Genomic DNA, 21757 nt, shown 5'->3' with positions numbered 1-21757 from the left:
AAGTGGCCAATTTCTGCCTTCAAGGAAAAAAAAGTGGTTATATCTGTCATTCTTAAACATGGCAGAGATTCTGTACTGCTGACAGATTTTAGGCTGATTTCTATCTCGAACCACAGTTACAAGCTGTTCACGACTATTTTGTCAAGAATGTGGACATTGACCTCACTCACCCTGATCAGACTGGGTCCTGTTCCTCACCATTTTATCTTTGATAATTTGAGTAGGATGTCCCTGATAATTGAGGATGCCTCTAGCTTTAAGAAGAAGCTTTGATGCTGAAAAGGTCTTTGACAAGGTCTTGTGGGAGTTTCTCTTTACATTTATGAATGTGTTTGGGTTATGAAATGTTTTTACAAAATATGCTTAGGGCACTATATCAACAATCAACTGCATTTATTAAGTCTGACTTTGGACAACCTACCCCAGTAGCTATTTATAGTGGTATCTACTCACTCACCTACTGTTGGACTTGTATACTGAACCTCTAACAACTATATATCTTCTGAAATTTAGGGTTATTTAGTAAGATGTAATTAGCTAAAACTCTTTTTGTGTATGGATGACCTCCTTTTGTATCTTTTTTTCCCCCAGCAAGTGACCTACATATAGCCTTTTAGGCATCTGCCAGCTCCCTAGAGGGTCACAAGGTTAACTGAACTAAAGCAGGTGTCCAGACAGTTAATTTTGACCCCTCCTCTGCATTCTGTCAGACATAAACCTTTTTACACAATTTGTTTCACATTACCTATCCATGCAAACAATCTGGTTGTACATTAAGGCACAAAGTCCATTACTTGTATAAGGGCATACAGCGTAAGATCAAAGCACCTTTGCAAACCTGGAGGACTCTAGGGATGTACATCGTGCAAAAAGTACAAAGGATGACCTGGTTTATTATCCCATTAGTTCTTTATGCCTCTCAAGGAGTTCCATGTCTCTACCCAGCCACCTTTGCTAATAATATGAGATGGCTTTTGATTAGTTTCATATGTAATGGGAATAGACCCAGGATCCAATGGAATCTAGTGTTCCCTAACTTTTCCATGGGAATGGCATTCCCCAACTTAGAATATTAAAACAAGGCTGCCAGGCTCAAGATTCTAATCTAACATTCTAGATTCTCAATCTAATATTGTTTGACACACTCTGGATAAGCTGGTAGCTCTGTGTGCCTTCTGTGGTGCTGTAAAGAAGGGGAGGGCCCACTATAGGGGCAAGGAAGTCTGTAATTTAATGAAACTAATTCTCAGGAATGGCCCAATACATAATCCCACTGGCATACGTGGAGATATTGACCACTCATTCTCATAGGCTACATGCACAACTATCTCATTTTCCTGATTTACACTTCTGGGATAACCTATTATTAGATGATAGTGTAATTACCTGGGTAATTTAGTACAGGAGTTTGAGGTGCAGTCAGAATCTGAACATTTATTTTATTTTCTTGTTGATAAACACTCCTGCAGACAGACTGACACTATTCCACGCAAAGATTAGCCTTTATGGATACAGTGAAAGGTAACTATGCAGAGGAGCCTTTCAGTATTAAAGGGGGCATTTCTAATATCTATAGATACCTGATGGTGACCAAGGACTGAGGGGGAGAAAGATTTGAGCATTTGAATTTCGCAAGAAGTGTGAGCCGAGTTAATTCAGATCCCAAAATATGACACATTTTCAAGATGATGTCATTTTCTGGATGGCAGTGCCTCTTCAGATGTGTTTATACCTCTTCTCAAGTCTTGCACAGGTACTTGTCTCAGAAATCTAATTGCTGGAGATGTGAGGAAGGGAGTTTGACATGGCTGCACATTTTCTGAGACTGCCCTGAACTAGAACACTTAAAAACATGAACTCCAGACATAATGTAACAAATTTTGGCATGATAAACTCACAGGTAATAATCCCCCTCCCCATTCTTAAATGGATATGCTTTTTAAATTTTGGATTTCACTCAAAAGTGTCTACTGCATTAACTGATGGTGGAAGAAAAGGTTATGACTAGGATGTGGAAGACGAAGAAAGGCTCTCCTGATGGAGAAGTAGTAAAATGAATGTAGGAGCTATATGATGTGGAACTATGGACTGAGGAACCCATAACTAAAGAAAACATGGAAATGAAGTGGTCTTCTTGGCTAGCCAAATCACCTACATAATAATTTGGTAATTTATGGTTTCTGCAGTTTTGATATTAGTATGAATTAATACATATGTCAGTATGAAACACTCTGCAGCTACCTAAATTGCAGTTTTTAATTACCCTTCTAGATGCTTTATTTTACTGTGATCACTTTAATATTTGCTGACTTATATTGATTAGTTTATGTATTTTTTAACACGTGTATGGATTTAATAAAGGTAGTTATTAAAAAAGAGTGGACTGGAAAGACCTTTATTATGTGAAATCCTGCATTTGTCTTGCTGTTAAACAACTATAGGAAGTAGGCCAGTTTGGTTTGTTGTATTTTTTGTGTTATTTTTCCCAGTGACAGAAGTGAGTCTGACTGGGTTAGAATTGATTGGCTCCTTCTTGGATCTCCCCCTCCTTCTGCAATGACACCACTGTGATGGTCACTATTCCTGTGGTATTATACCAGATTTATGCTTAATCTTTCCAGAGGGCCCCCATGTACTTTTAACCGTTCCACTGCCCTAAATATCCAGTGGGACATCCTACATATTGTCATTATTCATCAACACTTCACTTCTTCCATGGCCAAATGTTAATATTCTTCTATCTCTTTTCCAACATATGTTTCTTTTTAGTGTTGGTACCTTTTCTGCACATTCTTTTGTGAAATTAGAGGTGACAGAGTGTGATCATTATCCTCTTTTGCTCTCAGGCTGTATCCTACACCTAGCCTGTTTTCTGGTTATGCCTTCCTTTGCTTCCCATTGATTTAAAAAGCCTTTTTATGTCTATCTGTGCAATCAGTACAATTTTTCAACCTGCATCTACCTTCCATACAGTCCTAACTACCTTTTTACTAATCCCCTTATGGACCACTCTCTTCCTTACTAATGTCCCATATGCTTTTGTTTACTCAGATTGATCCCAGTAGGTCTGCAGAATGTTTTCAGGAAAGGTTTGAAGTGGCATTTATATATGCAGGGAATTATAGCCAGGACAGTGGGAGAAATCTTTTACTCTTCATAAAAGGAGGTGAGAGCATGTTCTCTTAATGTGGTGAAAGAGGGAGATGTTATTTCCAAGTAGCATAGACCAGGAAGTGTTGAAGGAGGAGCTGCAAGTTGATATGCTAAGAAAAATAGTAACAGTAAGTGCTGAGATGATCCCGAATAGCAGAGTTGGTCTGGAGAGGAGTGATGCTGTACCTGCATGGTCTAACTCGGATATGTAAAGCAGAGTTGGAAAAGTTGTACCAGAAAAAGAATGGTCAACCTGAGGGGGGGGGGGCTTACAAAAAGAGGGATGGTTGTGACTTGAGGATGAGATTTGGACTCAAGAATCATAGGTGCTCAGTGGAGCACCAAGGATGAGAAAAGGTACAGATATAATGTTGTCAATTTTCATTCTATCCTCAACTGATGAGTTTGTATCTAATCCTCGTATCAGACTCTGTCATTACTAAAGCTCGTGGGAGCCAACATGTTCACAAGCCTTTCCCTTACTGGTAATGCATCACCCCTAAGTAACCTCAGATCTAGTTTGCCACGAAAGATGTGGTTGCCAGTAGCTCTTGAGCCTCATGACTTATTTTTCGGATAAGCTGAATATCTTCATTATATCTTTCAGCCATTCCCTTACCCTGTCATGTTAATATAGTCTATTTTTCTTCACAGTTGATTGAATTTCTTTCTGTTTTTCTTATTCATTAGAAGAATCTACGATACAATTGTTGGTAGTCTCTGCTCTCTTCCTACTTGTTAGAGTAACCTTACTTACCGTTGTTGGTAATTGCTATTTCTTTTTTATTCCCTTTCTTCTAGTATAAAAAAAGAAGACAACTTTGAATTTTAAGCTTACCTTTATTAAGCTCCATTCTTCTGTTTCTCCTTGCAATTACCATGACGGCAAAGGGGCCGTCCTGGTTTCAAAAAACATATTTGTGGACATAAAATGCCTGCATCGGACACTCATAGTCTGTGTTTACTGTTTTGACCTTCAGTTTCTTTAAGAATGTTCCGTTTGTAAAAATTTTAATCTATGCACTGCGGTGGATAGAAAAAAAAAAAACAACTTGTAATTGAAAGGTTTGTTACCCTCTTCTTTCGGAGAGGCTGTTGCAGGGGCTCAACCCATCACAGAAGAATCAAAAGAGTCGAAATCTCCTGCTGCATCTACTTCTTTGAATCTATTTCCTGAGCCTTCAAGAAGAAATCATAATTGGATCCAAGGAGGTGTCATAACTCTCCCCCCTCTGATCTGAAGAGAAAGACATTGTCGGATCCAATACCCTGGATCCAAAGAGAAAGATATTGTTGGATATGATGCCCTCAGATCCGAAGAAAAAGATATTGTTTGATCTAATACTCTTTTATCCTTTGACTTTATCCAGGGCCCGGTATTCCCCAGCGGTTAATCCTGCTCTTTCTAGAATGCCTTCTCTTTTCTTAGAGAGAAGTCATACAAAATCCCCTCCCCTGGTATCATCTTTCTCATTTAGAGATCTAACTGAAGAAGATGTGGATCAGATGATGAAGAAGTTTCTCTTTGCACAGATCCAGATGGGTGTTTTACTGATGCCTACTAGCTTGGATCAGGCAGTTCATCTATTGTCTACTGCACCATTTCACTCTTCTCCTCCTCTGATTTCATTGGATGTTTCAGAGACCCAGGATTTGGGTCCATCAGGCATGGATCCAAAGATTACCTTCTCTGATCTGAAGTGGACTCTGAGCACCTCTGCTGTGACTTTTTCAGTCTGAGGACACTCTGAGCTAGAGCCTCCATGTCGGATCCAAGGTGTTGGAGTCAACTCCAAAATTTTCAGCACCATCTGTACTCTTTGGCCCTTTGGCACTAGATAGCGCAGCTCCAACTTCCTCCTTGGGGAGACTGCTTTCATGGTGGGAGAGGGTTACAGTCCCGAAACCTGCCTACTCACATCCAAGATCTTCTTTCTCTCCAGAGCAGTCAACCTTTGAGGTTGTGAAAAGGGTTTTATCTGCCTTGACAGGACTGACGGATCTAGTCCGCTCAGATTTCCAATCCACCATATGCATCTGTGCCCAGAGCTTTGCCATTCGACACCACAGGGACAGCCAGTCCGAGACTGCCAGGTATTACATTCTCTTCTGACACCTCCCCGGAACATCCCACTGAGGAGGTCCGTAGGAAGAGGAAGTGCAAGAGGAGGCACTTAAATGCTCCTCAAGAGTCAGTCACCGAAGATATAGACTTAGGTGAAGGTGAAGGGTCCCTATTATCACCTCCAGAAGACGTCTCATTTGGAGATATCCTCAAGATCTTGAAACAGAGAGGTGATTGGACCCCTAGCAACCCTTCACCTGAGGAGTTGGTATTTCTGGAGGTGTTCAGAGCGGGCCCATATACCTCATGGGTTACTCTGCCCGGCAATGATCTAATTGATTTGGTTGCCCGGTGGGTGTAGAAGGAACCTGACACAGATGAACCTATACCCAGGAGACCAGACAAAATTCTAGCACCACATTTGGAGAATGAATTTTGGGGTAAAGAGTTGCCCATGGATGCCATGGTCATGGCAGCGGCCACCAAAAAGGAACTTGCCAAACAGAGTTCTACTGTTCAGCCCCCTAACTTTGAGTCTAGGGTGATGGACAGGTTGAAGCGTGTCTGTGCTTCAGTGACCTTTGCCCTTAAGTTGCTGAATTACTTGGCATATTTTACAAGGTTGCAAAGAGATTTGATCAAGGAACTTTGGAATTCCCTTTCAGGGTCCATTCCTGAAGACACCCAGTCATCTGTAGCTTCGAAGTTTGCTACCCTATAGTCTATTTTGAATTCATCCATCAGGCTAATTTTGCATGCAGTTAAAGGCACCTCAAGGGTGGCAGGTTCAGACATTTCCATTAGGAGGCATGCTTGGATGCACTTTTGTGATTTTGCAGAACCCTTAACATTGTCGTTCATCAATGCTCCCTTTGACAGCATTTCCTTGTTTGGACCCACAGTGAAAGAAACTTTGTCCAGGCGTGAGAAGGATGGAAAGAATCTCTCTGCAGTAGGCATACATTTTTGACGCCCCCAAAGATCCTTTTCAAGAAATCAATGAAGTGGGCAAAAAATGTGGTTCAGAAAGTCCCAGGATCATCCTTTCCAGGATACACAAGGGGAACTGAAATAGTCAACAATGCCCCAGTGGCAGAAGAGGCTCCCAACACCAGGGGTCCAGTGATTCTTTCTCTGATGCATCTTTCCAGCACTCCTATAGTAGGCCCAACTGCTCATTTTTGAAGGCAAGTGGGGACGACTATCTCTGCACCAGAGAACTCGGCTAGACATAACAAAAAAGACTTAATTGCGGAGGATTATATTCAGAAATTATATAATACTCTTTGGTCCCTATCACCTGTAAAAAAAATCTCAGATGTTCCGCCCAGTCACAGGGAAAAAGCAGCAGTTCAAATTCTTCTAACAACACTACTTCTCTATATTAGTAGTTACATTCGTAGCTGCAACTCACCATGGAAATATTACTAACTGTTCACTACTTTGCCCAAGTGATTCTCCCTACTTAATTTCCTAATTAATGTCATGTTCTTCCACATATATAAGTTCAACCATATATTTGTCTGTATCCAAGTGTTTGAAGTCTTGTTCTGTTTGATACTATGTATATATATTTTGCTTTTACATTTTTATCCTGTAAATGTGTTAACACTCATTTTTTGGCTATAATTTCTATTACTTGATGTGATGACTTCGTAAGCTTAGGCTGGAGCTTTTCTACGCGGGCCTCCACTGAAAATGGGCACTGTCCCAGTCTGACCATCCCCATAAACAAATATAAAATAAATAAATAAAATAAAGCTGCTAGAGAAGGTCATCCAAGAGGTTCCACCAGACCAGATAGAATCCGAAACTTACTCAAGATTCCTTTTCATGCTGAGTAAACATGGGACTGGAGACTAATTTTGGTTCTCAGTAAATTGAAATATTCAGATTAAGTCACAAAATTTTGGATGGTCAGGGTTCAGGCCGTTCTCCCTTTTCTGGGCAAAGATGACTGCATGTACTGTATCGACCTTCAAGATGTGTACTATCACATAAAGATGAACAGAAATCCAGAAGGTTTTCATACTTCCTGCTGGGAGACAGTCATTTCCAGTTCAGAGCTCTGCTCTTTGGCCGCAGCACAGCTCCAGGGTGTTACAAAATGTTTTGCAGTAGTAGCAGCTTACTTGAGACTGCAGGGATTCCAGGTGTTTCTGTATCTGGACAACTGGCTCCTTACTGTGCTTCCACCAGGCATCTGTTAAGGGCATGGAATCAGATTCTCCAGGCTTGCTCTCATCTGGGGATAACCATAAATTATGGCAAATTTCATCTGCAACTGCCTTAAAACGTGGAATTCATAACAGAAATTTTCAACACAAGGTTATGATAGCTTCACTACCTATATCAAGAGTACAGAATATTAGATTATAGATCAGAATAATAATCTGCAGAACCAAGATTTCACCCCATTTGATCCTTCAAGCCCTAGGATCAGTGGCAGCGGTGATAACCTTAGTACCTTTTGTCAAATTTTATATGAAGATTCTACAATGTGTGCTAACAACACAGGTGACATTCTACAAAGCCGTCCATTCGTTTCCCCTCAGTCCAAGGCCATAGTGACCACAGAGACTTCCCAGTTGGGGTGGGGGGCAATTTCTGGGCAAGACAGTCCAAGGCACATGGCCCCCCTAAAAGGCTGACTTGCATATCAGTGTCTTAGAGATAAGAGCAGTGCTTTTAGCATTGCAGGTCTTTCTGAATGTTGTCCTTTCAGAGACAATTGCAGTTCAAACAGGTAACATCAGTGGTTTGGTACATCAAAGAAGGTGGAACCGTATCATACTCTTTGTGTCAAGAAGCGCTCAGTGTGTGTGGCAATGGGTGATCTCATCCAACTGCTTTTTCATAGCAATGCACATTCCAGGGAAGTTCATTGTGATAAACAAATTGAGTAGATCCATTCTTCTACTTCATGAGTGGGTTTTTCAGTAAGAACACGGCGGAAATAATTTTTGTCGATGGGGCCAGCCTGGCTGCAAACTTTTTGCTTCTCCTCTAATTAACAAATGCAGCAGCTACTTTGCCCTAATTCCCCCACAGGGGAAGTCACAGAGGGATAATTTTCTTCACATTTGTCCCCCTGGTCTACTTTATGCCAGTTCTGTTAAGTTTGAAAATTTCTACAGAAAGCTGCCATGTTGACGCATTGCACTTTACTGACCTCGACAGATGTGGTGTCCCTTCCATTGGCCTCATTTATTTTACCAACCTTGAATTCTGCATCCGACTCAAGATTTTCTGTCTCACCTGATGGGCATAATCCATCTCGACATGTCAGACCTCACATTGGATTGATGTTTCGCTAGTAGCCTCTCATGAATTGTGCAGACCTTTCTTCCGAGACGCTCTTCTTTTGAGACCTGTTTCGGGGTTCTACTCTCAGGTTCTCAGTCTGGTACTGCTCTTGTTGAAAAACTTATTTTTTCTAGTAGCCATTTCCTCTATTTGATGAGTATAAGGCATTCAGTCTTTTCAAAACCTTCACACTTGATTTTTTTCTAAGGATTGAGTGACACTACAAAACAAATGCCTTTTTCCTTCCCAAGGTGATGTCAGAATCTAATATCAACCAATCCATAAATTTACCAGTATTCTTTTTTAATTTTTTTGTAAACAAGGCAAATGCATGTTGCATTTATTGGATGTTCACAGACAGTTACGTTTTTATCTGCATAGCAGATGAGATCAGAAAAACAGACCAGTTGTTTGTTTCATTTGCAAAATTGTAATTGGGTAAACTAGTTGCAAAAGTGACTTTAGCTAGATGGACAACTGATTGTATTTCATTTATCTTTAACAAGTTGGGTGTTACCATACCACAGTTGATACTGTTTCTAGTCTGTGAGGGTAGAGCTTTATATGGTTCAACTGTGCTCAGAAATATCCTTCATTAGAGTCCACCCAGGTTTATAGGTAGCTGGGGACTCTGCCCCATCAATTGAGGATAGAATGAAAATTGACAACAACAGGTAAAGAAGTTATGTACTTACCATAACATTCCTTCTATCTTGTCTATTTTCATTCTTCCTCAACGTCCCACTCTGCAACCCCCATCCATTATGTCTACAAACCTCTGGATGATTGACGTGCTGTAAGGACATCACAGTTCTTTTGCTTGAGCTCTTGACATAGTTCTGTCTTTGTCACGTACACCTTTATGTATCATTTATTTACACATATTGATACATACTTTTTTAGTAAAATCAGCAAACAAGATCTGAGGTAACTCAAGAGCTTTTTGGTTCCTACAGGCTTTAGTAATGGCAGAGTCTGATCTGAGGATTGGATCCAAATCCATCAGTTGAGGAAGAATGAAAATGGACAACATAGATAGAGCGTTATGGTAAGTACATAGCTTCTTTTTGGCTCTGGGACTGTGTATACTGAGAAGAGGGAAGACAAAGGAAGTTTAATTTTCTGCAGGGCTAATCAGGAATTATGCAGGTGATCCCTTTATCTCATGTCTCTAGTATTTTTTTCCCACTCGACCAGGAGCTTTTTCCTTCTCCTTTACTAACATTAAAATGAAACATTCTGCTTCTGTTACATGTCAAGTCTTTCCAGAGCCTCAAACAAGTGTCTGTCTGTTTCAAGGCAACTGATAGTTTAGCTTAAAATGTAAAATTGCCATCTGTCTTAGTAGTGGATTCTAGAGACTGGAGTGCTTCCCTGTCATGCTTTCTGCCAAACTTGTAGGCCAGTGATGTTCAGATCTGCCCTTCTTGCCCTTTCTAGCCATTGATTATGAAAAGCTGCCCAATGCTATTGTGAGGGCTCAAGACGAGCAGTCTTGGTGTCTTGACCCCTGTCCTTTCAGAACCCTGCTGTAGGGACGTTTTTATGGCCTTTTCTCCTTGTCCTACACATCTGTCTTCCCTTGCTGCTGTTGCCAGTGCTCTATTTCAGTCACCTGGCATCAGACAGCATTGCAAGTTTCTTTCCCCATGATGCTGGCCATGATGTTGGAGTTTGTCTTGACTCTGTTTCTTAGTGTCAGTGATGTTGGTGCTGTCTGCATGGATGCAGATGCATCCAGACATACAGGTGCTGATGTTCTCAATATTGATGCCAAGCACTGGGTAACAATTCTGATATTGGTATCATCCTTTTTGATTGCCAGCATTAATGCAGAGTTTCTCAGCCTCAGGCTAGTTGGCACTGATGATGTTAGCATTAGACCAGTTCTGGCATAACACCCAGACATTTGCTCCCTCAGACTTGAAATTTACATTTTTCAGTCCTACTTAATTCTGGTGTGCTCTGTTTGTCTAACAGTGTCATATCCACTTATCTTCATGTAGACAGTCCACCTTTCTGTGTGGAGAACAGGCAGATTTCTACATTATGTTTCAGTTATGATGGGTGGCTGCGGTAGTGCAGCGGTTAGCGTTGCTGCCTCACAACAAGAGGTTCTCCGGTTCGATCCTTGGCTGGGGTGCCTTCTGTGCGGAGTCTGCATGTCCTCCCTGTGGTCACGTGGGTTTCCTCTGGGTGCTCCAGTTTCCTCCCACATCCCAAAGACATGCTGCAGGTGGATTGGACACACTAAATTGGCCCTAGGCGTGAGTGCATGCATGTATGTGCCTTCTGTGGAAGGTTGGGCACCGGGCTGGCAACTCGACACTGTAAAACTCCACTATCAGTCATGAGCAGACAGGTGATCCGCTGTGGTGACCCCTAACCGGGAAAAGCCAAAAGAAGATGAAGAAGAATTTTCAGTTATGATGCCTTCGATTTTAGGCTGTCTGACATTTTCAGTTTTAGACTTGGCTACTCTTCTGTGAAAGTCTGCACATGGGAATTTCCATTCATGACTCATCTCTTTCTCCCTGGCTTCACCGTAGATATGCAGAAGTTTCCCATCGACATCCCTATACAGGATCCCATACCGCCTTTTGACTTTGATGTCATACTGGAGAAGCTTATGTTACCTCCATTTTAGATACTATCTTCAGCATAATTAAAATTCTTGTCTTAGAAAATGCTCTTTCTTGTAGTAGTTATAATCCCTAGGCTACAAGAATCTCAAAGCTTAATACTCTTTCTGTCAGACTGCCATATGTGGCCTTACTCATGGCCATTGTTTGTATTGATACCAATTTAAAATAGTCCATCAATCCAACCTGACTTGTTTTTGATTTTTCTAATTGTGGAAAATATCTGCTCCTTTGCACAGACACACTCCAGCAACTTAGTGGGTAATGTTATAGAGCAAAAACAGAGACAACCAGTAATGTTATAGAGCAAAAACAGAGACAACCAGATGTGTATCACTTTCCTCTTCACAGATTCATCATTATCGCAAATACATAACTTTAATTTACTTTAGCAAATGATGTCGCACTTGCACTTCTGATTATGCACATTCACGATGTACAGCAAAGACCACCCCAGATAATGGTGCTCCTGAAAGGTAAGAATAAAAAAATAAGTAATTTTTAAAGGGTCTATGAATCTGCTGGTGAAACTAGATTTCTCCATCCAGAGCTTTAAATCTGGGAGTTACAACAGGTTACAGTCATGCACTGAAGTACTGCACATAAACACAGCTGATATTGAGACATATGTGGCACTGATACTTTTTAATGTAAAAGGCAATATTAATGGTTAAATTATAACACATGTTATTTTATGACATATTTTTTATGCGATACTCTCCCATAACAACATATCTCTTTACCTCTTTTTCAAACACAGAGTTGTATGTTCACTTGTTACATCAGACACCTGATAAAGTTCCTGACAGGACAACAGTTTAGATATTCATTATCATCCACCTCTGTTTTTCAAGAGGGAACTGTCTGTTTAATATATGTATGTTTACAGGATTAGAAAAGATTGTTGCTGTGCATGCCATGATCCCCAACTTAAGAATTTAAAAGTGAAGCTTGTTGTTTGCTTGCTTAGTAAAATTCCTGCCTTTTTGCTATCCACAGGCACATATGATTGCCCAGGCCATAGGACAGGCCTTCAGCGTGGCCTACCAGCTGTTCTTACAGAGCAATGGAATTAATCCCAGTGAGCTAAGGCCAAATGAGTATAGTGACGTGTTGAGCAATGAAGAACTTTATAATGGAGACCTCATTCACTTTTCCAAGCAGGAGAACTGCAGAGATGTAAGTATTTAAAGGGGGAGTGGATTTGTACTAAGAAAAGAAACAATTATCTTTATAGAGCTTGCTTCTCAGCTGTTAAGTTGCTGCTGCCGTAGTGAACATCAGGCTTTATAATCTGATTCTGCCAGCCCTGCATGCAAAATCAGGTGCCAGATGGCCAAAGAGATTTCCGTAGCTTCTTACTATTTAATTTCCATTTAGCCAGCCTTTGTTAGGTTATGCTTCAGTGGTCTAGTGCCTTAACTGTTGAATGTGTCTGCATACAAACACATGAAGTTGTTGACAGAAAACCCATGATGTGTTGAGTCCATCTGATTGTTGCATATGCCCTTCACTTGCCATTGTTCCATCCTTTCTTCTCTATGTCTCTTGCGGCTTTGAATCCCTCTAATCACTTGCACTGAGTATTGTGATACCCTGCCACCCCTCTCCATAAAGTAGTATTTCCTCATTTTAGTTAGTAACCTGCCACCCTCTCCATGAAGTAGTATTTCCTCATTTTAGCTGGAAGCAACCCCTTTCCAACTGTCCTAGTCTCCCAAACTCAACTTTCTTTACATGTACTGCCTCCTCAGAAATTGTGGTGTATCCATAATGGTTGTCCTTTGTACGACTGAGCATTCTTGATGTCATAGTTAAATATTGACATTAAGACATTCGAATATACAGAAGACTGAACACTGTAAATATTAAAGACACAAAAGACAGAGAAAGGAAAATTGTTTCCTCTCCTAATGTTCACATCAACCCCCCCCCCCCCCAAAAAAAAAAAAAAAACACTGTCCTCAAATTCGTCTGGATAGTTTCAGTGTTACGGGAAGATTTGTATTAAGTTAAGATGTAGGGTTAGGGTTGAGGGGATGGACAGTGTTAACGTTAGGGTTAGCAGCCATTAGTAAGATGGGCCGAAAAGCTCTGCCCCTTGTACCACCTTACTAATGGGTGCTAATCTTAACCCTAATTCTTCCCCTTCCCCTAACGAGCCCCCTACCCACACTAATAATGGGTGCTAACCCTAACACTGCCTCTTCCCCCCACCATAACCATACACCTTAACTTAATAAAAACCTTCCCATAACACTGCTACTACACAAGACATACTCAGACACACAAACACAAACTAACAATACTAAATCTATCCCCTTACTAACCCTGACCCAAACACTAAAATACAAGCTCGCACACAGACATACAAACCTACCCCCACCTCTCCCTGAACTTAATCTGGACTTGCACACACACAAACACTGTCACCCCCTCCAATCCCACACACATTTCATGATGAAACAGTCCCTCGACATGTTGAATGTTTGGCTATCCATACATTTGATGTTAAGCACCACCTGTTTGTTGACCAGACAGCCATTTGATGAAATTGAGGGAAAGCATCTGTAATATAGCCTTCCTTTGTCTTCTGTCTCCTCACTTCAGGAGAGATCCATTTTTTATCTGACTATTATCTTTCAGCAATTCTTCCATATTTATAGGTTTCTCGGATTGTTTCTTAAATGTAACTGTTGTTGATATGTCTGCATTCTCAAATTGTTTGACTGTAATATTGCTGCTTTTATGCAGAACTTTTCTCTCCAGGACTCTACTGAAAAGTGGCTGCATAGCTCAGCTAGACCATTTGGCTTAAATGGAACTAAATAGATGTCCTTTCATATCACTGTTGCAGTATTCTTTACATCTGGAATTTCCTGTCTAGGGCAGCCCAATGTCCGGCCAGTATACTAAAGCCTTAGGTTGCTTTAAAGTACATTGTATGTTTCACGTATGCTCCTCGTATAGCATAGGGCATAAAAGTGACATCTGGATGTACCATCCTCAGAACTTCTTTGCTACCAGTCCGAACATCATCTCTCGATCATTGGTCTGAATGCCTACGTTCCGTTGCTGGTTTCCAAGCTGTTGCAGATAAGTACCCTGTTGGGGTTTCTTTTTTTCTTATCTTTTGGTTGTTTCTGGGGTTTTTCATGTCATCCAAGAAGGGTAAATGCCAGTGTGGGAGACAGATTCCCCATAAAGACTGCCATGAACAGTGTTTATTTTGCCTGGACACCTCTCACGACCATACATCCTGTTGCATCTGACAGGCTTTTGTACCAAAAATTCTGTGTAGTAGGCTTTCTTCCTTAGCATTGTATCTGGATAATCAGTGACTTGAGCTTCTTGCTAAAGATACTATGGTGGGAACTTCCCGCCCTGAGGGTCAGCCATCAGGAAAGAAAAGGTTAAGAAACCTGGACCGTAATCTTCCACTGTCCAGACTCTGCATGATGCTTCTCCCAAGGTAAGTGAATGCCTGGAGGTTTGCCTGGCTTTGTTGTCAGATTCCTGTGTGAGGCCAGGTTGGAAGCCGGTGTAGGTCTGAATTTAAGCTCATCTGATGAGGCTTTGCAGACATCCCTTTTGGACATTCAGGGGGAACCACTGTTCATTATATCCAAGGGGCCTAGGGGTGTTCCACAGATGTTAGTCAGGGAGGAAGTCCCTACTACTGTTATCGAATGCTCTCCTGGGTTAGAGCATTCTAAGTTTGACAAGGCAGAAGTTTCATTAAAGAAAAAACAAAAACTAAACATGTTTCTGCTACCCCTAAGGATCCACAGAGTGAGTGGCAGGCCTTCACTTAGGGTTTGTTTAATCCTTTGATGGCATTGAAACCTCCTCAGGGGGTTTCTGTTCCAGATCCCCCTTGGTCCTTTTCTCCACTTAAAAGACCCAGGGAACAAAGTTCTTCTTCTGAGGAGGAGGAGTTGGATTCTAATGAGGAATCCCTTGCTTACTCTTCCCAAATTCCTTATCCTTTGGACTGTGTGTCAGAGAAAAAGAAATCCACCAGTCCTAATACTCCCTTTGAAGAAATTTCATTTGGGGACACAATCTTCAGGATGATGATGATGATGATGATGATGAAGTTTTTTTTTAAATGGGATTGTGGTCAGGTCGCTGAGATCCGTAAGCGGTATCATGAGTTGCAGCAGATGGAATCTTCTAAACCTTCTGCTATTCCTCCTGTTTTGGTTGCTTTGTTGGGTGTATTTTCCAATGCCTGTAAAGCTCCTGATTCTCTTCCCCCTGCTCCCAAAAAGCCTGATAGGCTTTATAGGGTGCCTGAGAAATGTAACTTTTTGTACAGGTGTCCTGCTGCTGACCCCTTACGGGTGTCTGTAGCCTCTGACAGGCCCTCTCAATTGCTTCCTTCACCCAAGTTACTGCCTTCCGATAAAGACAGGAGAACCATGGAAAGGCTAGGTAAGATTTACACCTCGGCTACCTTGGCTATTAGGGCTATTAATTATCAGACCCATATGTCCATGTATGTGTTAGCTCTCCTTTCTCAGGCTTATGTTATTTCTGATCTCCCAGACTCTGAGGGTAAAACTTATGCTCTTTCCCTCCTAGGGACTTCCTCACAGGTGGTTTGTCATTCCATCAAGTGTAGTTATGATGCAGCATATGCTTCTTCTAGGGCTGCTGCTTTTGGCTCAGTGATGAGGAGGTATTCTTGGCTTTGGCTTCAATCATTGCCTGATGATATCAAGGCTAAGTTGATGATTGCCCCTCTTCATAATAAACACTTGTTTGGGAATCTGCTGCTGGTTTGTTTAAGTCTCTTCAGGATAAATGGAAGGCTTTACAGGAACTCAAAACGTGTTTGTCTCGCTTGTTCCTAAATTTCAGAGAAACTACCCTAATAAGCCTGCCTTTGTTCTCAAGCAATCTTGCCCCCCTTCTAAGGGGACAAAGAGTGGTAAGTGGGCTCTTCCTGCTAAAGCTACTCTGAATTCAGGGAGTCAGAAGTCTTTCTTTCCAGATAAACCAGGTGCTGCCTATCTGTCTCTTCCCAGCCACATTCCTCTTTCTCTTTGCCTCTCTCTCTCTCCCTCTTTTCCTGTTTGGCTTTGGATTACTCAGGATTCATGTGTTCTGTCCATTATTCAACAAGGATATTTCATTGTGTGGAAGTGCCATCCCCTATTATGGGCATTCCTCAGCCCCCTCTGAAACGATTCCCATTTTTCTCAGAGCTACTTTGGGACCTTTTGACTCAGGGTACTATTCAAGAGGTGCCTGTGTCCCAGAGAGGGGGAGGGGGATTTCCTCCAGAATGTTTCTAGCTCTGAGAAAAGAGGATACTTTGAGAACAATTCTAGACCTCTCTCATTTAAACAGTTTTCTGAAGGAGCTCACTCTTTGAATGTTGTCCTTTCAGACTCTGTTCCCTCTTTTGCTTCTTCAGGATTATGGTGTCTCTGGATCTCGAGGATGTTTATGTCTGGATTTCAAGGATGTTTATCTCCATATTTCGATACATCCCCTTTTCAGGAAGTTTTTCTGTTGCTTCCTGGAATTTTCAGTTTTCTGCTTTGCCCTTTGGCCTTTCTACTGCCTTAGGGGTATTCACCAAATCCCTCTCTCCTGTGATTGCTTTCTCCAGGCTTCAGGGGATCTAAGTATTTCCCTACATGGGCGACATTCTGTTTCAGGCAACCTTTCCATTGAACCTGTTACAAAAATCTCCATTTTGCCTTCTCTCTTCTTCACAGCCTGGGGTTTATAATAAACTTCAGAAAGTCTTCTCTGACTCCTTCTCAGCACCATGTTTTTGTGTATTGCAGGATTTAGACGGTACCTATGCTAGCATCCTTGCCACCTCCCAAGGCCTTAATTCTCATTTCTTTCTTTCAAACTCTTCTTCCTCTGGCCTCCATTACAGCCGGGGAGTTTGAGAGCTCTGGGATTCATAGCATTCACCATCCCTATGCTCCCTCTGACCAAACTCTGCATGAGAAAATTTCAGTGGTACTGAATTCGGTTTGTCTTCAGCATGCACATCCTCTTGAGTTTGCAGATGTTCTTCGTGTTTCACTGTTGCAATCATCACATTTGGGTAATCCCTGCCAGGGTAGTCCTCAGATGGCCTGAATACCAGAGGCTTAGTATTTCTGCGTGAGTTGCTGTTGCTTGAGGACTGATGTCAGGTCATTAGTAGTATAAAGTAAGGCAGCCAACACCATTACATCAGTCTTTCTTGGCCCGAAGCAGAAGCAGTTCGCACGAGTGCCGGTTGGCCGCTACCTGAGTTTTCATCTCCGAATTGAAGTTGAAGTCTTCTAAAGCTAAGTACCCCATTGGGGATCCTTTTTTCTTGCACTAACCGATGTCAGAAAAAGTTAACAATTGTCCCGCCTGTGGAAACCAAATACCACACCGAGACTTCCACTCTTACTACGTCACTTGATTTCTGCATTAGTAACTGTATTTAGAGCACAACCTAGAGCTGTTTACTGAATTTCCTGTTTGCACTTATTTTTAAAATCATTTTTTTTTCTCAAAACTTGCATTTTATCTGTCTTTGGCCTAGCACTCTTGTGTGGGGTCATTTACTGTACTGTTATAACGTGTTGATACTTGTGAACCTCTGCAATCTCCGAAAAAAAACAAAATAAATCTTGCTTTTTTCCCACTTTTCTGAGATTTAAAAAAGTTCAGTTACAGGCTTGCTGTTCTTGAACTGTTTGTAAGTTTCTTGGAGGCCATTTTTTGCTTGGGCTAAAGGGAAGTCTCTCTGTTGATCAGTGGCAGTGAAAAACATTGAGCAGCCTGTCTGCCCCTGTGGGAGTGGTTACTGACTTGAAACTGTAGTTTTATTGGCCATTTTGGGTCAATTCCAAACTCCTTCATCTTCCTCTCTTAAAACCTGGTTGCCTCGTGGTTTTGGCGTCTTTTCAAGCTTGTTGGTTGTTGGTGAAGCACCCACCAAGAGGAGAAAACGCTGAGAGAAGAAAGGAGCCATTTTTGAGATTTTAAGTATTTTTCCTCTGTTTATTTGCTAAGTTTTTCTGCATAGCCGCCTATTTTGAGCATTTTCTGGCTTGTTAAACTTGATTTCTGCATTAGTAACTGTATTTAGAGCACAACCTAGAGCTGTTTACTGAATTTCCTGTTTGCACTTATTTTTAAAATTGTTTTTTTTCTCAAAACTTGCATTTTATCTGTCTTTGGCCCAGCACTCTTGTGTGGGGTCATTTACTGCACTGTTATAACTTGTTGATACTTGTGAACCTCTGCTATCTCTGAAAAAAAAAAAAAATCAAAAAAAAATCTTGCTTTTATCCCACTTTTCTGAGATTTAAAAAAGTTCAGTTACAGGCTTGCTGTTCTTGAATTGTTTGTAAGTTTCTTGGAGGCCATTTTTTGCTTGGGCTAAAGTGAAGTCTCTCTGTTGATCAGTGGCAGTGAAAAACATTGAGCAGCCTGCCTGCCCCTGTGGGAGTGGTTACTGACTTGAAACACTAGTTTTATTGGCCATTTTGGGTCAATTCAAAACTCCTTCATCTTCCTCTCTTAAAACCCTCTTTTGTGCGGTTTTGCGCATTTTTGTGCATAGCGCAACAGCGGGCAGCGCTGCCTAATTGGGTTTAAACTATTCCTGGCTCCGCAAAGTCTGCTCTTCACTTTTTCCCTTAGAACTGCTCTATCTCTCAATTTAAACACCATATTCTCATTCTAAGGCCCTTCACTGGTCCAATTAAGTAATCCTACAAGTTAGCACTATTAAACCGTAAGCACTACTTACTCTTATACTCTCTACGATTACCCTGTCCTCTATTGGTCCATCTTAAATTCAGTTTCCCTATATTACTCTAGCATGTCCAAAGGGCAGTCAGTGGTTTCCTCTCCAGTCCAGCTGGTGAATCTGGGAATTTTGAGGCAATGTTACAACTGTCTCATGTACACGGACAACCCTCTCCTCCTCCAAACAGGTTCAAATATATGTGAGAGATGCAACTATTTAGCCAAACTGGAGGCTGAGCTCTCTCATCTCAAAACTGGTGTAACCAGTCAGGAGGAGAAGGTAACCTCACACAACACAATTCCAGTATCACATAGTCCCACCACATCAGCGAACCAAACACATAAATACACAAAAACATACTCGGAGGCTCTAAATAAAAATGTACCTAAGCAACAGAGACCTCCAAAGCAGACATCCAAGCAAACGCTACCTCAAAACAAAACATGCACAACACATAGCCCACAAAGTCAGTGTGCCAAGCAGCCACAGCCCTTAAGGCTGAATAACACACCTGATACTCTTGTAATAGGTGACTCTATTGTCAGACACACTGACGTCCCACTCACCAGGCTGAATAAAGAGAAGGTCACGGTGAGCTGCCTGTCGGGTGCTAGGATCCGCCACATAACACAAGCACTCAGGTCACTCCAAAGCAAATACAAATATGACTCAGTCATTATACATGCTGGTGTGAATGACCTGAGACGTACCTCCCTGGACTACATGAAAAGAGACATAGAGGAGCTCTCTGATCATGTAGCCCAGGCTGGTATGACCCTGACCTTGAGCAGCATCTTACCCTCACCTAGAATGATGCCACAGTACAAAGACAAAATGATCGATTTTAACAATTGGCTAAAATTTTGGTGTCATTCAATGGGGATCCAGTGTCTGTCAGCCTGGGATGACATGCTCGACAAGCCACGTTGCTTTGCTAGGGACGGCTTGCACCTGTCACCACTGGGCTTTCGGATATTGGCAAAGGCTCTTGCCACCCCCATAGTGCCTTTTTTAGGCAAGGCTCAAAAGTCAAACCCACCCCCGTAGACAGCACAAGGAACAAGAAACTAAGGGTAATGCTGCTTAATGCCAGAAGTCTTAACCTCAAGATGCATGCACTCGTAGCTCTCCTCAGTATGGAGAACATTGATATCTGTGCAGTGACAGAAACCTGGTTCAAGGCTCCAGAGAGCACCCCAGCACTACCAGGCTATACCTCATATCATGCTTTTTGGCCCCAAAACCCGGACTGAACCACAAAAGGAGGGGGAGTTTCCATATTTATCAAGGATATCCACACCTCCAGGTTAGTGGCATTGCACGAAGTATCGGAGACCATCCATGTGCAACTAACAGTGGGCAAGACTGCTTTTCAGTTTATAGCGTCCTTCAGACCACCCTCTCAAAGTCAGGAATCCCACTCGGCTTTCCTGAAAACATTGGAGAACATGAAGATCTCTCCGAACATCATTATATTGGGCGACTTCAACTACCCAAACATTGACTGGGAGCACTACTCAAGCCCCTGCACCTTAGCCCAAAGGTTCCTGGAAATTATAAACTCAAATGCTATGGAACAACTAGTCACCACTCCCACAAGAGGGGACAACATACTAGACCTGATCATTACCAACATGGGGACTCTGTGCTTCACACCAGAAGTATATCCCTCATTGGTAAGATCAGACCATAAATTAATTTCACTGGATGTCCACATCCCGACCCCACCCCCAGCCCAGAAAACCACAGTGAAAAACTTCTCAAAAGCGAACTTCTCACTTCTCAAAACCGAAGTGGAATCCTTCAAGGCCCCAGGGCCAGTAGAAACTACTGCCCAAACTGCAGAATCCTATATAAAAGCATTCTACGGACATCTCCAGGAATGCATGGATCATGCTATCCCAAACAAAATCAAGACCCAATCATCCAAAGGCAGACGTCCAGTCTGGTGGACCCCTGCCATAAATAAACTGTACAACAGAAGGAGGAAGCTACTACATGATGGAGCAAAATCCCTAATAGGGAAGGCATCTCTGATCAGCACTAGCAAAAAATTACGATCCCTCATAAAATCCTCCAAGACCAGCTTCGAGAGAAAAATTGCACAGGACACCAAAGACAATCATAAGGCTTTTTTCAGTTATGACACCAATAAACGTAACTCCAACAACTAAGAAAAAACAGGCACTGATTCGCACCAAAAGAGAAGATATTCCACTGAATTTGTTGTCGAACTAACACGATTCAAATAAAACAATAAAAACCATAAAATGTAAAGCGCTTTTCATCCGGATGATATCTGGACTTCTTCAGACAAACAGTTTCATTCTAAATAACCCAAGTTCAAATAGTTTATAGTTCAAACAGTTTATTAACTATTTCACCTTTTTTATATTTAGTAGTCGAACAGTAGTGATTTGACCACTCTAGTGTATTGAATTCTAATACAAGGAATAAGGTATTTACAATTTGTACACATGCTGCTAGTATTAGATATATGCAGTACTAAAACTACTGTAGAAACGGTTGTTACTTGTTGCCACTTGATTGTAATAACTTTCTATTTACTTATTTATTAACTGTTACTAACTGCATGACACGTTATGGTTTTATGTTAGACACAGCCTTGGAACTGCCTTGGACTAAGTTAATAATAAATAACTAGTTTACAAATTTTGCAATAATACTCAAAGGAGAATAGAATTTTAATAAAAATAAATTGCTGTCATAACACAATACTGATGTTTAGAAAACCTCATTAAGATATATACTTATATTTTGATGTATGATTATTTCATGATGTAAAAAGAACAAAATGTTTACTTA

At 41.4% G+C, this 21757-nt stretch overlaps 1 protein-coding gene across 2 annotated transcripts in view; it reads left to right on the top strand.

The window, feature by feature from the left end:
• APBA3 (amyloid beta precursor protein binding family A member 3) overlaps positions 1-21757 on the top strand; it is a 675569-nt gene that overhangs the window by 270663 nt on the left and 383149 nt on the right. For both annotated transcript variants that reach the window (XM_044053886.1, XM_044053885.1), the window contains exon 7: positions 12166-12345. In XM_044053886.1, coding sequence (XP_043909821.1) covers positions 12166-12345 — 180 coding nt within the window. The remainder of the gene's footprint in view (positions 1-12165; positions 12346-21757) is intronic.

This window comes from Protopterus annectens, chromosome 13.part0, assembly GCF_019279795.1.
Source record: "Protopterus annectens isolate FY-2018-M chromosome 13.part0, PAN1.0, whole genome shotgun sequence".
NCBI lineage: Eukaryota > Metazoa > Chordata > Ceratodontiformes > Protopteridae > Protopterus > Protopterus annectens.
This window is presented reverse-complemented; position numbering and strand designations above follow the sequence as displayed.